Below are 22,484 nucleotides of genomic sequence, written 5' to 3'. Positions count from 1 at the left end.
TTGAAGTGAAATACAATGCTAAAAATTACCTGAGAATTATATGAATAAAATATAGATGACGGGAAAGGTAGATTTAAGTGCAACAGATATCACTGAAAAACTGTAATCAATGTTAAAATTCCCCATATCCCAATTAATGTCACAAATTAAAGCAAATCCCACTCTCCATCACCTCATACTTATGAGAAACATGAGAATAGTCTTTGACTATTATTTTACAATCTCCAAATCATGTTTTCAAAGAACTGTCAAAAACAAAAGCCTATGAATACCACAAATTTTAGAAAATAGTTCCATCCACACTGTGTATCTAAAAAAATAGCAGAACATGAAAGAGTACGTATGAAAATTTTAATTAGTATAAAAGAACGCATCAATTATGCTTTACAACCAACTGCTTTTATGCAAAATTTAAATTGTTTCTTTCCAAACTACACCTTCCAGCAAAACAGACACCACTATTTACATACTGTTTATTTTAAAATAGCATATTATCTTTCAGAAAGGCGCTGAAAGCATGATATAGCAAACCATTGTGATGTTTTATGAGAAAGAGCTATGCTATGATCAGTGTCTAATGAATTAGATTTGTGGTATGAGTCATATGATTCCTTAAATGTAATTTTAAATAAACATAACCAACATACACATTTTTAAATATAGTTATGACTCTGTTTTGCAATAAACATTATAATGTGATAAAATCAGTTTCTCCCTAGTATTGAAAATCAAAATAGGTATTTGATAGTAAAGGGAGCTAATCAGATTCCAATGACTCTAGCCATTCTCAAGTAATTCTCTGCTTTTTAAAATCACCTCTTGAACTGTACTCCTTGGATGTCTCAGCATTATCTTGAAAAACACAAACAAACAATTAAAAAAAAAACCTGCCATTCCTTGGAGACAAATGGTCCTAACCCATCAGACAAGTTTTACTGGAGAAATGTCCAAATTTTAGGGAAATATTTGACACTGCAGAGTCAAGCCATCTTTTAATACTTCTAGAAACCTACATTCTCAAGAAATGCCCAATTCACCACAAATCACACAGCAAATCCTCACTTCACAGCCAACCCAACAGTATTGTTTTATTTTAAAGAATGTTTAACACTAACTGTACGATAATAATCAGGTAAAGTCTAGATATTGAAACCAAATAAATAATGGCAGATATGTTTAAAACTAGACATTATTTTTTATAAGCAAAAGAGATTTGCCTTCAAACGGTTTTTTTCAAGATGAAAAAGATTTATTTGGAAAAATCAGAACAGGACAAAGATATCCTTAATAATCTGTCTCAGAATACCTGAATATTCAGAATCTATATGAAATGTAGGTGGAAATTCCCATTTCACAGAACATCAGTGGTTTATACAAATTAAACTCCCATACCCTCCCACCCCCACATATACTACTCTATCTACCCCTTATTGACATTAGCTTTCATTAATTAAGCTTCTATCTTCAGTGCTACTTGCACAAATTAAAAAGCAAAATCATTTTCATTTGTAATGACTACGATTAGTTAAAGCAACCAAAGCATTACTGTTACAGCAAAGTTTAGTAAGACCATAAGAGAATACCACTAATAACAGTTTTAAATTATCCAAAATGATTTCTTTATTGAGATTAACTACATAGATTTCACAGTACTATGGAATACTTATATTTAGCTAAAGTCACAAACACATTTCAACATTCAAAATGATGAGCATCATTACCATTCTAATCTACAAAGCTCATGAATAAAGAAAAATACAAAAACCTCAAGTTTTACAAAAAAAAAAAAAAAACTTTTAAGTCTACATACATTAACAATAAAACCATTTCTTCCAGATAACAGGTAAAAGTATAAAGGCATACCACTGACTTTTTTTTTTCTAGATAGCCAGGAATGAACGATTAATATCTACGACGCTTATTAGGGCCTTCAAAGTTGCCCCCTTGACTTCCTCTACCAAAGCCACCAGGACCACCACTCACAGGACCTACACCACTCATTGGTGCTTGAGGGGTTTCAGAACCTGTTCTACTCCCCATAGGTGAACCCATCTGAGATGGCGGTCCTTGAGGAAATCTGTCATTGTGCTATGATACCACACAATAAGGAACAGAACATGAAGTCCATTTGGAACACGCCAAATATAAGTGACAAGAAAAATTGGCAAAATCCCAAGTGGTGGTGTCATGAAGTTCGGCAGAAAGTCCAGCAGAATCAGGATCACACATAGAAGGAAGAAAGGAGCAATTTAATTAGTTACTATGTTTTTTAAAAAAAAAAAAAAAAAATGCAGCATCTGAAGATTTACATATTGCTAATGCTATGCCCCAATTTCAAGAACAAAGAACTGATTTCATGACAGAAGCAAAAGTAAACTTAAGCCTAAACAATATTATAATAAATCTCTGATTCCTTTTTTCAAAAGTTTATATTGCATGAAACTATGCTATGTAAGAAAAGTACTTTTTTTAAAAAATCAGAGAAATAAAACTGGGGAGCAGCATCATGTTCTGTTTTTTAAAAGTAAACATTCTAAAAAAAATCTTTACATCAATTCCTCGAAGATAGAAAACACTAATACAAACATACACAAAGAATTATGATTTCAGTATGGAAACTTCTGAGAGTGTTTTCCTTGAAAGATTATCATGGGAAAATAGTTTTAAAAATTAATGTAATAACATGCACTAATAAGCACAATTAAACATCTGAATGAAGTATTTTGAGAAACTTCACAATAATCATACATATTCATCTCAAAGGTTGGACAGAACTCCCTGAAGTGTAGCAGTAAAATGTCAGTGCAAAAAAGACCAAGGGTGATATTTAAATAAAGTTTACAATTTCAGGGAGACAATAAAAAACTGGGACAGTTAATGTTACTTCTATGTTTCTATTGATGATTATATGCCACACAAAAACTTAACCAAAGTAGTATAAGTTTTTACTAGCTTTCAAACATATCACCATAAAACAAAGCCTCTACTGAAGGAAATAAATGCAATCACTGTGTTAAGCGCCATCTGTTCATAGTAGCCGTGCACTGCCTCTTTATCTGCCTGTATAAACTATCATTTTAAAAAATCCAACTGCCAGCATGTCCAATTTCTCCAAATTCTTAAAAGACTACATTTGAAGCAAATAATGATAAATGCTGCATTCAATTCTAAGACATACAAAGCATTGCTTTTAACGTCTCTGATCACGATGGAGTTACAACTGATGACAGGTCTGAGTCTAACTGGCAGTGCTTTTTCTTTCTTAGCAGCATTGGCGCCTCAAGATTTCATATAGTAGTTTCAAAACGAAACTGCCTTTTCAAAATAGATAACCAAACAATTTCCCTTTCAAAATGTTATTTAGAACAAGCATTAACAAATACTAAATGAGAAAATGGTTTGCCTATATAAAGTCGGATTTATATAGTGATAGACTTTAATGGAAATGATAAAAGGTATCATTCTTGCAACTAATATATTTAAATATAATAAAAATTACAACTGAAAAAACCTTGTTTTCATAGTATTTAATCCACACAAAGATATCTTCACACTCTCAGATCAAGACAAAAAACTGTCTACTTTAAATTTACTAAATATAATTTAAAATTCTGTGAAAAGAATGCCACAATGGTGGTTTGGAAATACACAAACACTTTAATGTTAATTTATAGCTAAATTCTTTGCAATAAATCATGACAGGTAATATTTTTATCAAAAATGTTTGCTGAGAACCGTGTGCTCATATACATTGGACTTTTGTTCCCATCAAACATAAGGAGTCCACATAGGAAAAGAACACCATCATAAAATGCTTGAACATTAGAAAGCTGGTAAAAGATGGAAACAAATTAAAAAGCACAGAAAAATATCTGTAATTAACATATGCATTTGCTATATATTGAGGTACCACAGCATGCCACAGACAGTAATCCTAATTCTTGGACTACTTAAAAACTATCTCAGCTGGAAGCGGTGGCTCACACCTGTAATCCCAGCACTTTGGGAGGCCGAGGCAGGCGGATCACGAGGTCAGGAGTTTGAGACCAGCCTGGCCAACATAATGAAACCCTGTCTCTACTAAAAATACAAAAATTAGCTGGGCATGGTGGCGCACGCCTGTAGCCCCAACTACTCGGGAGGCTGAGGAGGGAGAATTGCTTGAACCTGGGAGGCAGAGGTTGCAGCAAGCCAAGATTGTGCCACTGCACACCAGCCTGGGCAACAGTGCGAGACTCTGTCTCAAAAAAAAAAAAAAAACTATCTGTAACAAATCAAGATATGATGTCACAAAATTTTCTTCTTCATTGGCTGCCAAAACAAATGATACCAAATTATATTAAGTGTGAAGTTATCCTTGATGCAGAAGTGTACATTACCGAATATAATCAAAATAATGTTTATGATACATTACCACTGCTCCATTATCTGGCATCATTGGAGTTCCCATATTTGCAGCTCCTTCTGGTCCCATGGCAGGACCAGGACCCATTGGTGGGCCAGGTATAGTTGCTCTGTTGTTCATATTCATACCCATCATTGGAGGAGGACCTTGGTTACCAGCAGGGGCTGGGCTAAACGCATCTATGTAAAACAATCTATACTTAGAGCTGTCCTATCTTAGTTTAGTAAACATTAAAAATTTAACAATATTTATGCAATCTATATACCAAGACCGTTATCAGTATTATTTTCGCTCCTTAAGAATGGGATATGCATTACCTACTCTGTAATAGAGCATTACCTACACTCTAGAATTAGAATTTTCATCCCCAAGCCAAACGTACATAAAATCAAGGAGGAAACTATCAATCATTTTAGGGCATTTGAGATCAACAGTTTGCAAGCTTTGAGACATCACTATTATTTGTTATAGCAGGCTTTTAAACCAAATAATCCCTAACAATGAGGACTACATTTTACCAGTTTAAATGAGTAACAAAGGATTAGCACTTACAAAACCACTTAATTTTTTTCAACCCATGGCTAAAAATATTAGCAGTAAATTATGCTAAGTTGTGAGAGAGGAAATCACTTCCTGCAATATATAAATAAAGATCATTATAACTAGCCTCTCATCTTAGTGTTTTGTTTTTCCTCCCTGAGTTTATGGAATACCTTGCTAAATTACAGGAGGTACTCTTTTTTTAACTTTTTATTTTGAAATATGGAATCTAAACCAAAAAATTGAAATGACTTATCAGAAAACTTATTTTTAAAAGCAACTGCAACCAAATACAGATAAAATATTAATATAGCTATCTGGATCTTTCTGACAAGCTTAAATTCCATAAATGAGGACAATCTGATAATATTTCAAGTTTTTTCATTGAACAAATCCACCTACCTCATATTAATAGTGTTTGCCTTGTAATACTACATATATGATGATCTCAGATACACCACATTTTTAGGCATTTTCTTTGAAAAACTTTTTCCCTTTTAAGTGTTAGTACTTGTTTATCATTAAAAATTCATAACAAAGCCATTCTAATTTAGGGTTTTCTTCTAGTATTTCATTACATAGGTCAATTTTCTGACAATAAGAACTCAATTTCTCAAGTATACATTATAATGCAGCTGAAATCTCTATATGGCTGAGTCCCTACCAGCCCCTGGCATCATACTTCTGCTGTTTGAATCCAATCCCCAGAAACCTAGCAAATTCATAGGAAGGAATTATTTCCTTCATCCCCAAATGCTCTTGCCGATAAACAGACTTTAACCAAGAATATTTCTGCTCCCTCAGTATAGCCCTAAATAGCTATTTTTAATAATTTCTACAATCTAGAAATGAAGAGAGTATAAGAACAGTATCTAAGAGGCGTCTTACCTCAACTATCCCCCAGAAAACAAATTAAGTTTCTTTTTCCTCTGTTTCTAATAGAATGTAATTTTACAATGGTGGGTTCGGAAAATAACTACACAACTATGGGTATAAAAAAATCAAAAATAATATTTCCAACTAACAGTAGTTAACTTAGAGCTTTACTTTTAGTACTCACATCTTCCACCACATAGCTATAAATAAATTTAAAGATATAAGAAACGTTAGCATTATCTGATTACTAGAAAGGTAGCATTATAATGTAGGTTTCACTTGGTTATACACACTAGTGATACACCAGAAAATCTGCTGCCACTTTCCATCAATGTAACTTGATGAGTTATGACAGTTTTAACTTCCCAACAACCCAACTGGATGATAATGATTAATAGCTCTATAAAACCATTATGATGAAGTCTCACATTGAATGAAGACTGAAGAGAAAATTAGAGAAACTGGGCTTTAGGAGAGTAAGTGCTAAAATGTAAGTAAGTCCTCTGGTGAATAAAATGTCACAAAAATTTTAAGTTATCTTCAATTCCTAACTAAGGACTCTAAAGGTGCATTTTTAGATTTCTTCTGATAAAATTGCAGAGTATCTCTGCACCATCAGAAATGGTTCTAAGTTTTATACTATTTTAAAGTTTAGCTCTGATGTTAATGTCACTCTAATAATGATAACGGCCTTTTAAACTGCCTATAATCTACAATAACCTTATTCCTAAAATCCTTAAAATTACATGGATTATATTAAATAGCATCCCAGCATTTACTCTTAAAAAAAGACATAAATATTGGACTACTTGGACATCATTATACTCAATTATGCTTCATAATTTAGAACGTAGACGCTCTTGGTTTATTAATTATTTCACGTACCCACTGTAGTAATTTCACAATTAAGTTCTTTATGGGCGAGGGCCACATTTCTTGCTTCCTGCATATACCAGAGATATTCACTAACTACTTGTTGGTAAAAAGTGACCAAGTAAACAGCAATATATGACTCTACATCATCTGATTAGTAGTACTGAAAAACTGGCAACGGAAGTTTAAGAAAAAAAAGCTGATCATGGAAAATGTTTATTCCACACATGACATAAGTTTCATTTGATAGATTATATATGCTAAGAACACACTTGATTTTGTAAATGGGTGTGCATGCTAAGTATATTGTTTACCATGGTAGTGTAATCTTTAAAACAATATGTACATTTAAATTATATAAACATTTTTAGCTTCATAACAGCTTTTGTGGGACAATTTAATGTGGGAGAGATTTTGTGGGACAATTAATTTCATAAAATTTAATTCCTTACCCAACTTTTAAATGTATGACATTTCATTTAGTAAGGCCTACTATATGCCACACTTGTTTTTCCTTCAGGTTATTTACTTGGCATTATTTCCCTTGCAACTTGGCTATATGAGCAAATCCATACTAAAGTTGCTAATATACTTTCTTAAAAGCTTAGTCAACTCTAAAACATGCATTGGCGACACACATGTAATTCCCTTGAGTCACAGACTACAAACACTGAGTGCACTTCTGTGCACAACACTGTAGGTTAAAGGAAAAAAGTTCAATATTCATTAAAGTGAAGGAAAACAGCTTCAAAGTTACACAAAAAGCTAGTTTAAGATAGAAATGTATAAAATGCTCTCTACCTAAAAACACAACTCAGAAACTATCAGTTTCCAACTTGGAAACTATCAATTTCCAGTGTCCAATTAGGACAGGTGAGGTGGCTCATGCCTGTAAAATCAGCACTTTGGGAAGCTGATGCGGGTAAACTGCTTGAGCCCAGGAGTTCGAGACCATCCTGGGCAACAAGGCGAAATCCCATCTCTACTAAAAATACAAAAAATAAGCCAGGCATGGTGGCGCGTGCCTGTAGTCCCAACTACTTGGTAAGATGGAAGGACCACTTGAGCCCAGGAAGTCGAGGTTTCAGCGAGCCGAGATTGCGCCACTGTACTCCAGCCTGGGCAACAGAGTGAGGTCCTGCCTCAAAAAAAAAACAAAAACAAAAACAAAAACAAAAAAAAATGCCAATTAGAAGGCATATACATTGATTTTAAAACTGCAAAGACAGAGCTGTATTACCCAATGCAATGACTAAACTACCTTCAGGCTGTATTGCAACCTGGTTTATATGTTTCTTTCATTAAGCCTATGAACGTATAACACATCTTTTAGCCTTCAAGCAAAAACAAAATGAGAATTTTCTTCCCAGACATATATTTTTAATATAATTGTATTGTATTCCAGTTTAATGGATGTAAGAGATTTCACCTTTAGAAATGTTGGTTCCATATTTTAGTTTCTTACTGATATGTAGATACCACAAAGAGCATAAACAGTCCCCCCAAAAATGATAAATTACAAAAGCCTTTTGCTTCAAATCCCTACCTCCCATGTTTATTGCTCCACGGGGACCCATATCACCCATTCTCATTTCCTGTTCTCTCTGTAAGTAAACATAGTTGTCACAGTCAACCTATCGATCTTATGACTTTACATTTCCCATCTAAAATCAAAAAGAAAAGAGTGAATTGGGACATCATTTTCCATTAAAAATTTTGAAAAGTTTCCATCATCATAAACTTAGTAAGAACGCTGAAAAGAAACTTCAGTCTCCCAGGCTTAATATACTACAAATGCTTAATGCACCCAGTTTATATTGCAAGATTAGAGATTACTAATGAATCAGATTATATAAAATATACCACAGATTATTTTTAATGTTTTCATTCCAACAGATGAAAGATACATGCCTAGATTCCAAGCAAAGGAAAATCTAGTAATGATAACCACCAGGGCCAATTGTTTTCTCCTCCCAGGTCACTGAAGTCTTAAAACAGAAATGACTGTTACCAAGTTCATACTGAAATGCATTCGAACATATAACGCAAATAGCTTTAGGGAATTATGCTAAAAATAAGGTTACAGTCTTCGTTGTCTAAATATTATAATTCATTCATGTATTTTTATTCATCTACTCAAGCATTATTCCATCCAGGGACTACAGATAGCCCACACAAGCAACTACTGAAAGCTGGACATAACATTGCTTTCCTTTAACTGCGCAGTAATTTTATCTGAAAACATGAATGAAAGTATTACACAGTTAACTATAAAACAGAAATATTCAAAACATTTGAAATTTCAGTACAGAAACTGCTTTGTAAAAGCTGTTCATTTACCAACAATAGTGACACAGAATTAACTTCAATGAAATCTCTAAGTGAAATTTCTCAAGATAACATATGAAAATTGCAATTTTCACTTTGACTTGATGACCATTTCCAATCACAGAAAACTGTTAAATGTAGCAATCATGAAAAACATTCCATTATGAGACAAATGCAGCAATGTTTAAAGAAAACATAATTACTGTACTTTTGAAAAGCAATCTTATTAAAATCTAAACGTTCATTTAAAGTTCCATTTTATAATACAAAATACTGTTGAAAAGCACCTATAAAGCTGGAAATAAAATAAAAGCCTATGATGGAAACGTAATTGCCATTAAGCCACAAGTGGCTCCTTAAAAAAACTGCCTAACTTAAATGGGGATGTCCAAAGGTAATCTTAATGAAGCTACTGTACAATGAATGAAGCTACAGTACAACAAAAACACCATCATGAAGAGATAAAATGCTTTCTCACATTATTTAGAACATTTAAATACCAATCTTTCTAAAAGCTTCTTAATTTTTTTTTTTTTTTTTTTTTCAGAGATCCTCACTCTGTTGCCCTGGCTGCAGTACAGTGGTGTCATGATAGCTCACTGCAGCCTCGAACTCCTGGGCTCAATCAAGTGACCCTCCTGCCTCGGCTTCCTGAATAGATGGGACGACAGGCATGCACCATCACGTCTGGCGAATTTTTGAACTATTTTTTTGTAGAGATAGGGTCTCGCTATGCCAACCAGGCTGGTATCTAACTCCTGGGCTCAAGCAATCCTCCTGCCTCACGCTCGCAATGTGCTGGGATTACAAACGTGAACCACAATGCCCAGCCCTAAAAGCCATGTTTTAACTTTGCTAAAAATAAATTTCTCATCATAAAATTTGTGACCATTAATGGATACTACTACTGACCTGCAAAAAAAGCTAGACTGAGGTGGGGTGCAGTGGCTCATGCCAGTAATCCCAACACTTTGGGAGGCTGAGGCAGGCAGATCACCTGAGGTCAGGAGTTCAAGACCAGCCTGGCAAACATGGTGAAACCTGTCTCTAGGTTGGGCACGGCGGCTCACGCCTGTAATCCCAGCACTTTAGGAGGCCGAGATGGGCGGATCACGAGGTCAGGAGATCGAGACCATCCTGGCTAACACGGTGAAACCCCATTTCTACTAAAAATACAAAAAAATTAGTCAGGTGTGGTGGCGGGCGCCTGTAGTCCGAAATATTCGGGAGGCTGAGGCAGGAGAATTGCGGGAACCCGGGAGGCAGAGGTTGCAGTGAGCCGTGATCGCACCACTGCACTCCAGCCTGGGCAACAAAGAGAGACTCTGTCTCAAAAAACACAAAAGAAAAAGAAAAAAGAAAGAAACCCCATCTCTACTAATAATACAAAAAAATTAGCTGGGCAGTAGTGGCACATGCCTGTAATCCTACCTCCTCAGGAGGCCGCGGCAGGAGAATCGGCTGAACCCAGGAGGCGGGGGTTGCAATGAACCGAGATTGCACTATTGCACTCCAGCCTGGGCAACAAGAGCAAAACTCTGTCTCAAAAAAAAAAAAGCTAGACTGTAATATAAAATTGGCTACTGATCAAGCATTATATTTAGAAAACTATTTTAAAATAAAGCTTATGTTAACACTACTTTCAATAAACCAAACCAAATTACCATTTCCTTATCACTACTTAGAAACTGATAGGTTCTTAGAACCTGCTGATAAAAGTGAAGAATGCTTCAACACACCCAAAATCTTCTAGCTATAAAAATAATATCTATAGTATCTAGGTAAGTACCTGTAACAAGCAAATATAGTAGACATTTCATTGTTGAGAAGCTGGTTACACACCAGCACCACGGAGTAAAATACATGGATTTCATATCATGACTTTTGGGGAGGACAGGAGTTCAACTTATATTTTTACTTTTGAATTTGTCTTCACTATGAAAGGTTAGGAATTCAATATCTAATCGCTAATATAGGGTAATTGTTTACAGTCTCCCTGCTTGAGATTTCAATTTTCAACTACCCCTTATATACCCTAATATCTTAACTATTGGCCTATGATTCACTGGCAGGAAAAAAGGGCATAAACAATCTTTTTTATTGTCTCTTTGTATTTTCAGCTCTATGTATCACTTTCTAGAATAACTTTCTAGAATAGTATGAGCTTTATTATTCACAAAGTACCTTCTTTTATTATTAAATCCATTGTCATTAAGAAAATTTCACGGGAAATCTATCAATGTACCAAAAATATCTATGGTTTTAAGTATTAAACACGAACATTCCCCTTCTGGTGGTATATTATAAATCGGTACAAGTTCTAAAATACCTTTCTCTAAATGAGATAATCAGAATATCTTAGAATACTCCATGTTACTATAGCATATTACTGTATTAAAATACCAATTCATGAGGCACATTACAGCATTTTTCACTAAATATATATATATATACTTGTATTTAGTAATGTTGACAATATCTTTTTTTTTTGAGACGGAGCCTCGCTCTGTCGCCCAGGCTGGAGTGCAGTGGCGCAATCTCGGCTCACTGCAAGCTCCGCCTCCCGGGTTCATGCCATTCTCCTGCCTCAGCCTCTCCGAGTAGCTGGGACTACAGGCGCCCGCCACCACACCCGGCTAATTTTTTTTTTTTTTGTATTTTTAGTAGAGACGGGGTTTCACCGTGGTCTCGATCTCCTGACCTCATGATCCGCCCGCCTCGGCCTCCCAAAGTGCTGGGATTACAAGCGTGAGCCACCGCGCCCGGCCGACAATATCTTAAAGATGATTACTGAATACTATTTTACACAGCTTTGCTCTCAAGAAAAAAGAGTATAATTTGATGGCATCATTTTGTAACTATTTTAGAAGGGGCAAAAGAAATTTTCAGCTTCCTAGTCATGTCTTCAGGCTGTTACTTTCTAGAAACCCACAGCTACAAACTTCTAATAAAATGCAAAAGAGGTAGAGATTATATTAGGATGATTTTGTAAAATGAAATACAGCATTCTTCACTATCACTAAATCTATCAAATATTAATAAGAATCACTTGAGGAAATTCACAACTGTGTACCCACCCAACAAGCAATACACAAAACCCTTACTTCCCTCTATGAATGACTTTTAACAACACTTCAAATTAGAATTTAAGTTAGAACCAGTGCGTATATGTGATATTTTTACAAATTTAAGTAATACTTTATTACATTACAAAAAATTACGAGCTGTTGTTTAAGCCAAAACAACTTATTTGTAACCAACATCTCAAAAGACTGCAGTGCGCTAAAATAAACCTATGATGAAAACTCAGTTTTTACATTATTGATTCAACTCTATGAAGTAGGCCTACTGTTACCTCATTTTAGACATAATGAAACTGAGGCACAAAGCTGTTACTTAGTCAAGGTCATACGGATAGTAAGTGGCTGAGCTAGCCTATACGATTCTACTGAAATAGAGTTCACACAATTTTTGACGTTCACGAGATACTTTCATTCTTCAAAAATTCCAACATTATCTCCATGTCCCAGACAGCCAAAAAAAAAAAAAATTCCAACAGTCGAAACCTAACAAAAGGCAAGATTTTAACTTCTCTTTGCAGTATTTATAAGATCGTATGCCTCTCCATGAAAAGAATTATACATATGTATTCCTGAAAGCCTGGAATTCAAGTGTACTTTAATTAACAGATGACCAAAAAAGGAGGCAAAGTATGACTAATTCCCAGAACCACATGTCAAAAGAGCATTCTATCATTGCAGCGGTTCTTAACGTGTAGGTCAAGGAGTACTAAGAGTCCCCAAGACTCAGGAGGTGCACAGTCATAACTATTTCGTGTTTTCCTAGCACTAAGATATAGTTAGTTATAGTACTATCATGAGACTTTTCTCTGTATCAACATTTACTACATTCAATGGTGCAAAAGTAATGGCTGGGAAAAGTCCCAGCACTTTAGCACAAGCCAAGAGACTTGGGCCCAATTTTTACTAGTAACCACTGCATTTGTCACATGGATAAAACTGTAATTTAAAATGTTAAACTATGAATACCTGGAGGAAGCAGTCAAAGTTAATTTTATTAAATCTCTATCCATGGGTACATGCTTTTTTCATGTTCTTCACAATAAAACAGGATTTGTCCACAAAGTACATCTGCTGCATTCTGAAGTAGGATGGTTATTTTAAGAAAAAGCATTCATGATTGGGGTGCTTGCTGAATGAAATACTTTTTTCACGGAACAAGGTTTTTATATGAGACACTATAATTATTGGCTTGAGTATCTGGCTGACATTTTCTATGAGATCAACATAAAGACATGTAACTTCTTTTTAATTTTGTAAAATAAATACATTAGCATTTTGGATAATCTGCTTAGGCCAATGCATCAGTATTTTTCTTCTGATTGGTACGTAACACTAAAAAAATCATGCATGGGTAAAAGATCCATTCAAAATTCAAAGCAGCCCAATGGATTTTTTTTTTTTTTTTTTTTTTTTTTTGTCGGTCTCACTCTGTTGCCCAGGCTGGGGTGCAATGGCGTGATCTCAACTCATGCAGCCTCTGACTCCCAGATTCAAGCGATCCTCCTGCCTCAGCCTCAAGGGTAGCTGGAACTATAGGCACATACCATCATGCCCAGATAATTTTTGTGTCTTTTGTAGAAATGGGGTTTTACCATGTTACTCAGGATGGTCTTGAACTCCTGAGCTCAAGTGATCCACCTGCCTCAACCCCCCAAAGTGCTGGGATTACAGGTGTGAGCCACCATGCCCAGCCAACCCAATTAATTTCAATATAAGAGTACTTTTAAGTTTCACAGTAGTATCAAAAAAATCCACAATTATCTTTAAAGGTTATTAACATACTCCTCCCTTATCACTTCTCCGTATAAAGTCAGGCCTTCTTTGATGCATTTTAATTAAAAAGCTTTCTGCAACAGATGGAATGCAAAAGCAAACGTGGGAAGCCAACCATTTTTTATAGAGCAAAACAAATTTACAAAACATAAAGCAGTACCATTCTTCCCACTACACTAAAGGGAACATTAAAGACATTTGCAAAAATTTACAAGAAAGCGACTCTTAACTCTGTAACGTTTTCTTTAAAACCTCGCTTTGGCTTATAATATATATTGATACAATCCTTTAGCAGCACTTTGGAGCCCTCAATAATTTTTAATACTGATATGGAAAATTAAAGAAATATGGAAGCCAAAAGGTTTGAGAAGCACTATTTTTAAAGTCCCAGTCAGTTTTCTTTCATGAAAATGTAGAACAGGAAGCTTGCACTAAGTAAGGTAAATTAATCTAACAAATATTTTCTGAAGTGGCATGGTAAACATGCCACTACTGGCACATGGCACTTTTTGTGCAGAACATGGATATTTTTCCTTTAATATTTAGTACTTGGGCTATCAAGATACAAGGTGAGCATAACCACCCAAAACCCCAAACGCTCCAAAATCCACAACTTTTTAAACACCAACACAATGCCCAAAGTGGAAGATTCCATACTTGACCTCATGTGATGGGTCTAAGTCAGAACGTAGGCAAAACTTTCACGCACAAAATTACTTAAAATATTCTACTGAGCCAGGCATAGTGGTTCATGCCTATAATCCCAGCACTCTGGGAGGCTGAGATCCAAGAATTGCTTGAGCCCAGGAATTCAAGACAAGCCTTGAACACAGTGAGACACTGTATCTTACAAAAAAATTTTTTTTGGACAGACACGTAAATCCAGCACTTTGGGAGGCTGAGGCGGATGGATCACGAGGTCAAGAGATCAAGACCATCCTGACTAACACGGTGAAACCCCCCTCACTAAAAATACAAAAAAATTAGCCAGGCGTGGTGGGGGGCACCTGTAGTCCCAGCTACTCAGGAGGCTGAGGCAGGAGAATGGCATGAACCCAGGAGGCGGAGCTTGCAGTGAGCCAAGATCGCGCCAGTGCACTCCAGCCTGGGCGGTAGAGCAAGACTCTGTCTCAAAAAAAAAAAAAAAAATTAAATTCTATGAAGTTACCTTCAGGCTATGTATATAAGACATATATGAAACATAAGTGAATTTCATATTTGGATCTGGGTCCCATCCCCAAGGTATCTCATTACATAATATACAAACATTTCAAAATTCAAAAAAATCCAAATTCCAATACACTTCTAGTCCCAAACATTTTAGATAACGGATACTCAACATGTATATTTTGTGTGTGTGTGTGTGTGTGTGTGTGTGTGTGTGTATTACCAATAACCTAATTTAAAGGAATGACTTACATAGTACTCAGGTAAAGCTAAAGTGTAGTATGACCACCTAAACTTGGGGATACACTCACTGAACTAAATAAAAACTGCTTTAACTGTGTCAACTGGAACAACATTTAATGATCAATGACGAGAGGTATTCATCTAACATTTTATCAATATAACTCTTGTTTGAGTGAATGCTATCTTAATGGGCACAATCAATACTCTTTTTTAGGTCACAGTCAAAATTCTTTATTGATAAAGACCTCTCATGTTTATCTCAAAAGAAGCTTTAAGGATTGTCCAGGAATCACCACATGCTATTTAGGTTCTATGTCTCAAAAAACGAAAATGCTAAATAATGTAGAATATTTAAATCCACTAAAAAATATATAATTCTAGAGAAAAATACAGTAAGTTCTGACAAGTAACAGGATTCAGCCTTTTTAATCAATTAGGAATATCTAAATATTCCTAAAAATAAATTCCCTAAAAAAAAAACTATATTTAGCAATTGAAAATATTTTAATGTGAGCAAACTATATTCTATTACCTTTTCCTTCACTAGAGAAGGTTACATAAAAGAACAATAAGGTTATAACCAGCTAAACTTTCATGAGAAAGATTAAATAAGAACTGTTGGCTGGGTGCGGTGGCTCACTCCTGTACCTCAGCACTTTGGGAGGCTGAGGCAGGCGGATCACCTGAGGTCAGGGGATCCAGACCGGCCTGGCCAAGATGGTGAAACCCTGTCTCTATGAAAAGCTTGGCGACAGAGTGAGACTCCATCTCAAAAAAAAACAAAAAAGAAAACTGTTAGGAGCCAGAAATATTAGTTAACAAATCGTAGACACAAAGAATGAAGCAAAAATCACTTACATGAAATATTCACAGTATTTTAAAAAACCTCAAGAGATTAGGCCTCTTTGCCAAGAAAGTATTAACTCATGAAAAAAGTATTAAGATACTGAACAATATACATCAGCAAATTAATCTTTTCTAATAAAAGTAAACTGGGCCAGACGTGGTGGCTCACACCTGTAATCCCAGCATTATGGGAGGCTGAGGCAGGCAGATCACTTGAGGTCAGGAGTTAGGGACCAGCCTGGCCAACATGGTGACACCCCGTAAATACTAAACATACAAAAAAAATTAAGGCCGAGCATGGTGGCTCATGCCTGTAATCCAAGCAGTTTGGGAGGCCGAAGTGGGCAGATCATCTGAGGTCAGGAGTTCGAGACCAGCCTGGTCAACATGGTGAAACCCCATCTCTATTAAAAACACAAAAAACCAGCCAGGCGTGGTGGCGGGCTCCTGTAGTCCCAGCTACTCGGGAGGCTGAGGCAGGAAAATCACTTGAAACTAGAAGGTGGAGGCTGCAGTGAGCCGTGATCACACCACTGCTCCCCAGCCTGGGCAAAAGAGCAAGACTCTGTCTCAAAAAAAAAAAAAAAAAAAATAGCCGGGCGTGGTGGTGCACCCCTGTAGTCCCAGCTACTTGGAAGGGTGAGGCAGGAGAATCACTTGATCAGGAGATGGAGTTTGCAGTGAGCTGAGATTATGCCACTGCACTCCAGCGTGGGCAACAGAGGGAGATTCCACTTAAAAAAAAAAAAAAAAAGTAAATAAGGGTCAGGCATGGTGTCCAGTGCCTGAAATTTCAGGGTTTTGGGGGACCAACGCAGGAGGATCCCTTGAGGTCAGGAATTAGAGGTACACTGACCTATGATTGCGTCACTGCGCTCCAGCCTGGGTGACAAAATGAGACCTCACTCCAAAAAAATTTTTAAACGTTTTAAAATGAAAAGGAAAAAAATATACATTTCTATTGATACAACTCAATAGCATGTAAACTTTCCAACCTAACCAAAAGTGAACGCTGGGAAAATTAACATTTTAAATTCAAGGAATTAAAAACAACAATTTCCAATATACTGTGTTACTTGCTGCTAATTAGTGAGGGGTAGTTTAAAAAATATAAGACAATCTCTTTATATATACACCCAAAGGCGGGTTTTCTCCCCTCAATACATGCATTCCTAAATATCTTCACCCATGAATACCTGGGAATATATTCCTCAGTTATATGATTGTTAAAATGAAACTTTACCTCGTATGCCATTGATAGAATTGCAAATTACACTGACGAAACTGCAAATTAAAATGAGATAGCACTACAAAACCTACTAGAATGGTGACGATCCGAAACACTGACAAAAACAAATGCTGGCCAAGATGCGATGCAACAAGACCTTCAACGTATTGCTGAAGGGAATACAAACGGGTGTAACCATTTTGCAAGACAGTCTGGCAGTTTCTGATAAAATTAAACATACTCTTACCATCTGATACAGCAATATCACTCTTTGCTTTTTACCCAAAGGAGGTGCAAACTTATGTCTACACAAAAACCTACACATGAATGTTTATAGCAGCTTGACTCATAATTGCTAAAACCTGGAAGCAACCAAGATGTCCTTTAGTATATGAATGGGTGAACTGTGGTACAACCAAAATATTATTCAGTGCTAAAAAGAAATGAGCTACCAACCCATGAAAAGACATAGAGGAAATTTAAATGCATATTGCCAGGTGACTAGAAGCCAATCTGAAGAGGCAGTATACTGTATGATTCCAACTATATGACATTCTGGAAAAAACTAAACTATGGAGACAACAGAAGGATCAGTGGTTGCCAAGGGTTAGGTGGAAGGGATAAAGAAGCAGGTGGAAGGGATAAAGAAGCAGAGCACAGAAGATTTTTAAGGAGGTGAAAATACTCTGTATGATACTATAATCATAGGTTCATGTCATAGATTTGTCAAAACCCTCAGAATGTACACCAGAGCAAATCTAAAGGTAAACTATAGACTTTGGTTGATAAGAACGTGTCAATGTAGCTTCAGCAATTGTTGTAAGTGTATCATTCTGGTAAAATATTTCGATAGCAGGAGAAGCTGTATGTATGTGGCACGGGGTAGATGGGAAATCTCTGTACCTTCCACACAATCTTGCTGTGGACCTAAAGCTCTTTTGAAAAAGACTACTAAAATATTGAAACTTTAAAATGAATCCTTTTGAATAATCAATTACATTAAAAATAAAAATAATAAATAAAGACGAGTCTCACTATGTTGCCCAGGCTGGACTTATACTCACTGGGCTCAACTGATCCTCCTGCCTCAGGCTCCCAAGTAGCTGGAACTACGATCATGCCACTGCACCCAGCTAATTACATCTTAATTTATACTGCAAGGTTTAGTCATGAAACAAAAAGTAGTTGTTACTTGTTAAATACTAAATCAGAAATAGAGGCAACGACAAATAGAAGTAGGGAAACTTACTGTGTTCATTAACTTGACATGTGCCTCTCAAACCAAATACATTCAACAATGTATTTTGAAAGCCTTGTTCAGGTTACTGAGTGAATAGATTGCTCTGATATTACTGTCAAATTCAACTGAATGTGTAGCAAAATTAATGGCTGTTTTTTAATACACAGGGTGGCTTTCTAACCAAAGATCAATTAAATGTAAACACAGTCTAGCACACATCAAGGGACAGAAGGATGTAAGTATTTTACATAAATTAATTGTTAAAGAAACTTCTATTTGGCTGAGATTTTAAGAGACAGGCCTCTCACTATGTTGCCCAAGCTGGCCTTGAATTCCAGAGCTCAATTGATCCTCCCACCTCAGCCTCCCAAAGTAGCTGGGACTACAAGGCACACAACACTGCTCCTAAGAATTTTATTGATAATGCATACACCTGAGAGCATTTTCAAGATTACCAGTTTCAACTGTCATTGTAAACTCACTCTGAAGAGGTGCTTTTAAAACCTAAAATTGATTAATAGTATTTAATTATTCTTCAAATTTAGTTATTTTACCCAGAACTCCTAAAAAAAAAAAATGAGCAAGGATATCAGCTGTAAGACAAACAATACTAGCAATAAAATCTTACCAAAGCTCACATAATACTGGTGACTGGTTTGCACTTCTTGATCCAAAATCTCTTTCTTATTCAGTGCATTTCCTTACCAAAGTAAAACTATCATAACTGGCCAGGTCAAGGTATGAAAGGTGAAAGAAAAGAACAAATACAAACTGCACAAGCAGCAGTTCCAAATTGGTCCCGTCAACAGAAAAAAGCAGAAAAGAGGAAAACAAGGCATAAAGGCCAACGTATGAGTTAAGTACACATTTTATATAGGAGAGTATCCATTTCTGTTTGTAATACTAGGCATTAGATAAATCATCTTAATAATTTACCAGAGGCCTTGAAATTGTGATAAGTTAATACATATTTTCTTCTAAGTAACTAACTCAAAGCTACAGGTTTAAATACATAGTCATTTCTTACACATTTAAGTGGTACCAAAATAAAAATCAGTTATTTAAAATTTGCCATTATAAAACAAACTACTGTAACAATCATATCAATTGGTTAAAATCATATATAGAAAAAACAAGAATAAATCAAATGAAGAAGTTATCTTAAGAAACCTATGGTAAACTTACAACCAGAAAAGCCAGGGTTTGAAATATATATTGTGCACAATATAGTGTAAGATACCATTAAGAAAAGAAACAAACTTACCCATAAACTTTCAGTTACTTTAAATTGTAAAAGTCTTTGAAGGTTTGTAATTATAATAATTATCAATCTAACTCAAATAAGTAAAAGCCTTTGAAAGTTTAGAATTATAATAATTACTAATCTAACTCATAACTGCATCTCATCAGAAGATGCTTACAAACCAGAGTTCCCACAGCCTACATCTCACTAGTTGTTACTTAATACTGAACATAAGTAGACATTATAATTTTTTAGTTTTAGTACAAAATTCTAACATTTTAGATGATACTACAGAGATATTATCCTCAATATGAAGTATAAAAGATCTTAGATACTGACTAGCCCAAAATGTAATTTATTGTCACTATGTAGAACAAGCACTGTAAGGTGGCTCCAAATACATTAAACAAGTCACAAAGCAGAAGTAACAAGTTAAATTTTTATGCCTTCCGAGGATCTTCTGTTACTAATTCAAACTAATAATTAAAATTATTATTAGTTATATTATACATTAGACAATGCACAAGATATGTTTACATTAGTTAACCATGTCTATTTGCCGGTCTTGACTCTCCTCTTCTCCGATTGCTCAAAAAAGAGTTAACATTAGCTAAAAAATCTTACCATTTTGAACCAAAAATTATTAGAACTTACCATTTCAAATGAAAAGACATGAAGTATACCTACAACACAGCAGGAATAATAAACAAATCACATCATTTTATAAACACACACACATACACACACAAAAGTACCAAGACTATTTAATGACACTCTCAGTAGAGAATTTCATTTTCTAAATTCTCAGAACGTTTGAGCTGTTTCTTTTAACATTACTCTGTGTAAGTATTCAGCACCTAAAATCCTCTAACATCCTCTGTATCCTCAACAGTGCTCAGCACTATGTTTTGAATACAGGAAATAGTGAACAAATTTTTCTTCCAAAATGGAAACCTCCCAGATGACCTGTAAGTCTAATACTCTGAAGTAAAAAGTTAGGTGTGTTGAAAACCAAGCACAAAAAAATTGTTTATTTGGCTGCTTTAAAAAATACTCTTCATTATTTAATCACGTATGAAGTCTATAAAACTGTATCAGCAGTTGTACCTCAATGCCACCTATGTTTTCCAAAGTGCCAAATGTGTAATATCTGAGGCATTAATATTCAATAAATGCCAAGGTCTGGTGATCCATACAGACTGAAAACCATAACCGAGCTGCACTGGCATTTGAAAAACAAGACTTCAAACAGCTACTTAATTCTCTCAGTTTACATCTAAGTAACTATAATATGACAAACATAAAATTTGTGACCTCGAAAAATTCAAAGAACACAATTAGTAGACAACAAAGTCAGAAAAAAATTAGAATACAACTTGGTAAGTATAAAGAATAAACTATATTGAACATAAAAAGGACCAGGTGCAGTGGTTCACACCTGTAATCCCAGCACTTTGGGAGGCAGAGGCAGGAGGATTGCTTCAGCCCAGGAGTTCGAGATCAGCCTAGGGAACATAGTGAGACTCCATCTCTACAAAAAAAATGTTTTTAATTAGGAGGGGCTGGTGTCACACACCTGTAGTCCCAACTACATGGGAGGCTGAGGCAGGAGGATCACTTAAGCTGAGGAGTTCAAGGTCACAGGGCGCTATGATCGTGCCACTGAACTCCAGTCTGGGTGACACAGCGAAAGCCTGTCTTAAAAAAATTTTTGGCCGGGTGCGGTGGCTCACACCTATAATCCCAACACTTTGGGAGGCTGAGGTAGGTGGATCCTCTGAGGACAGGAGTTCGAGACCAGCCTGGCCAACATGGTGAAACCCCATCTCTACTAAAAATACAAAAATTAGCTGGGCATGGTGGCACATGCCTGTCATCCCAGCTACTCGTGAGGCTGAAGCAGGAGAATCACTTGAACCTGGGAGGCGGAGGTTGCAATGAGCCGAGATCACGCCACTGTACTCCAGCCTGGGTGACAAGAGCAAAACTCCGCCTCAAGAAAACAAAAACAAAAACAAAAAATTTTCCCGCCAGGCACAGTGATTCATGCCTGTAATCCCAGCACTTTGGGAGGCCAAGGCAGGTGGATCACTTGAGGTAAGGAGTTCAAGAGCAGCCTGACCAACATGGTGAAACCCCATCTCTACTAAAAATACAAAAATTAGCCGGATGTAGTGGCGCACACCTGTAATCTCAGGTGCTTGGAAGGCTGAGGCACAAGAATCACCTGAACCCAGGAGGCAGAGGTTGCAGTGAGTTGAGATCACGCCACTGCACTCCAGCCTGGGCAACAGAGCGAGACTCCATCCTTAAAAACAATTTTTTATTTTAAATTATTTTAATGAAGAAGATCACAGCTGGGGTGAGGAATCAGAAGAAATACATGACCTGAGTCTGAACAGATATTCTCCAAAAGGAAAAAAGAAAGCATGATAATTTTTCTGGATTATGAACCTCTCTGAAACTCCAACGGAAGGTTAAGACCAAAAAAAATGTTAATCAATACAATTAAGTGTCCTCTGACGAAGTGTGTACACAGTATAAGAGATTCAGTCATCATTTCCAAGTAGTCATTCAAAAAAGATTTACAAATATAAACGATAAAACACAGAAAACCATTACTAATAATCATAGCATAT

General features: G+C 35.9%; 1 protein-coding gene across 5 annotated transcripts in view; it reads right to left on the bottom strand.

Annotated features, from left to right (window-relative positions):
* Positions 1-22,484, bottom strand: part of PSPC1 (paraspeckle component 1) — a 106,344-nt gene that overhangs the window by 25,703 nt on the left and 58,157 nt on the right. For 2 of the 5 annotated variants that reach the window (XR_010115992.1, XR_010115991.1), the window contains exons 7-8: positions 8,241-8,298; positions 4,415-4,584 (exon numbers count right to left, since the gene is read on the bottom strand). The exons of 2 other annotated variants lie outside the window; for them this stretch is intronic. Coding sequence is in view for 1 of the 3 variants with exons in the window: in XM_063619024.1 (XP_063475094.1) it covers positions 1,903-2,088; positions 4,415-4,584; positions 8,241-8,298 (414 nt within the window). In the remaining 2 variants the exon portion in view is untranslated. Of the gene's footprint in view, positions 1-1,595; positions 2,089-4,414; positions 4,585-8,240; positions 8,299-22,484 lie in introns of those variants that run through there. One more of the 5 variants, XM_063619024.1, reaches the window with a different exon arrangement.

This window comes from Symphalangus syndactylus, chromosome 15 (assembly GCF_028878055.3).
Source record: "Symphalangus syndactylus isolate Jambi chromosome 15, NHGRI_mSymSyn1-v2.1_pri, whole genome shotgun sequence".
Classification (NCBI taxonomy): domain Eukaryota; kingdom Metazoa; phylum Chordata; class Mammalia; order Primates; family Hylobatidae; genus Symphalangus; species Symphalangus syndactylus.
Note: the sequence above shows the minus strand (reverse complement) of the source record. Positions and strands in the feature narration are given on the sequence as shown.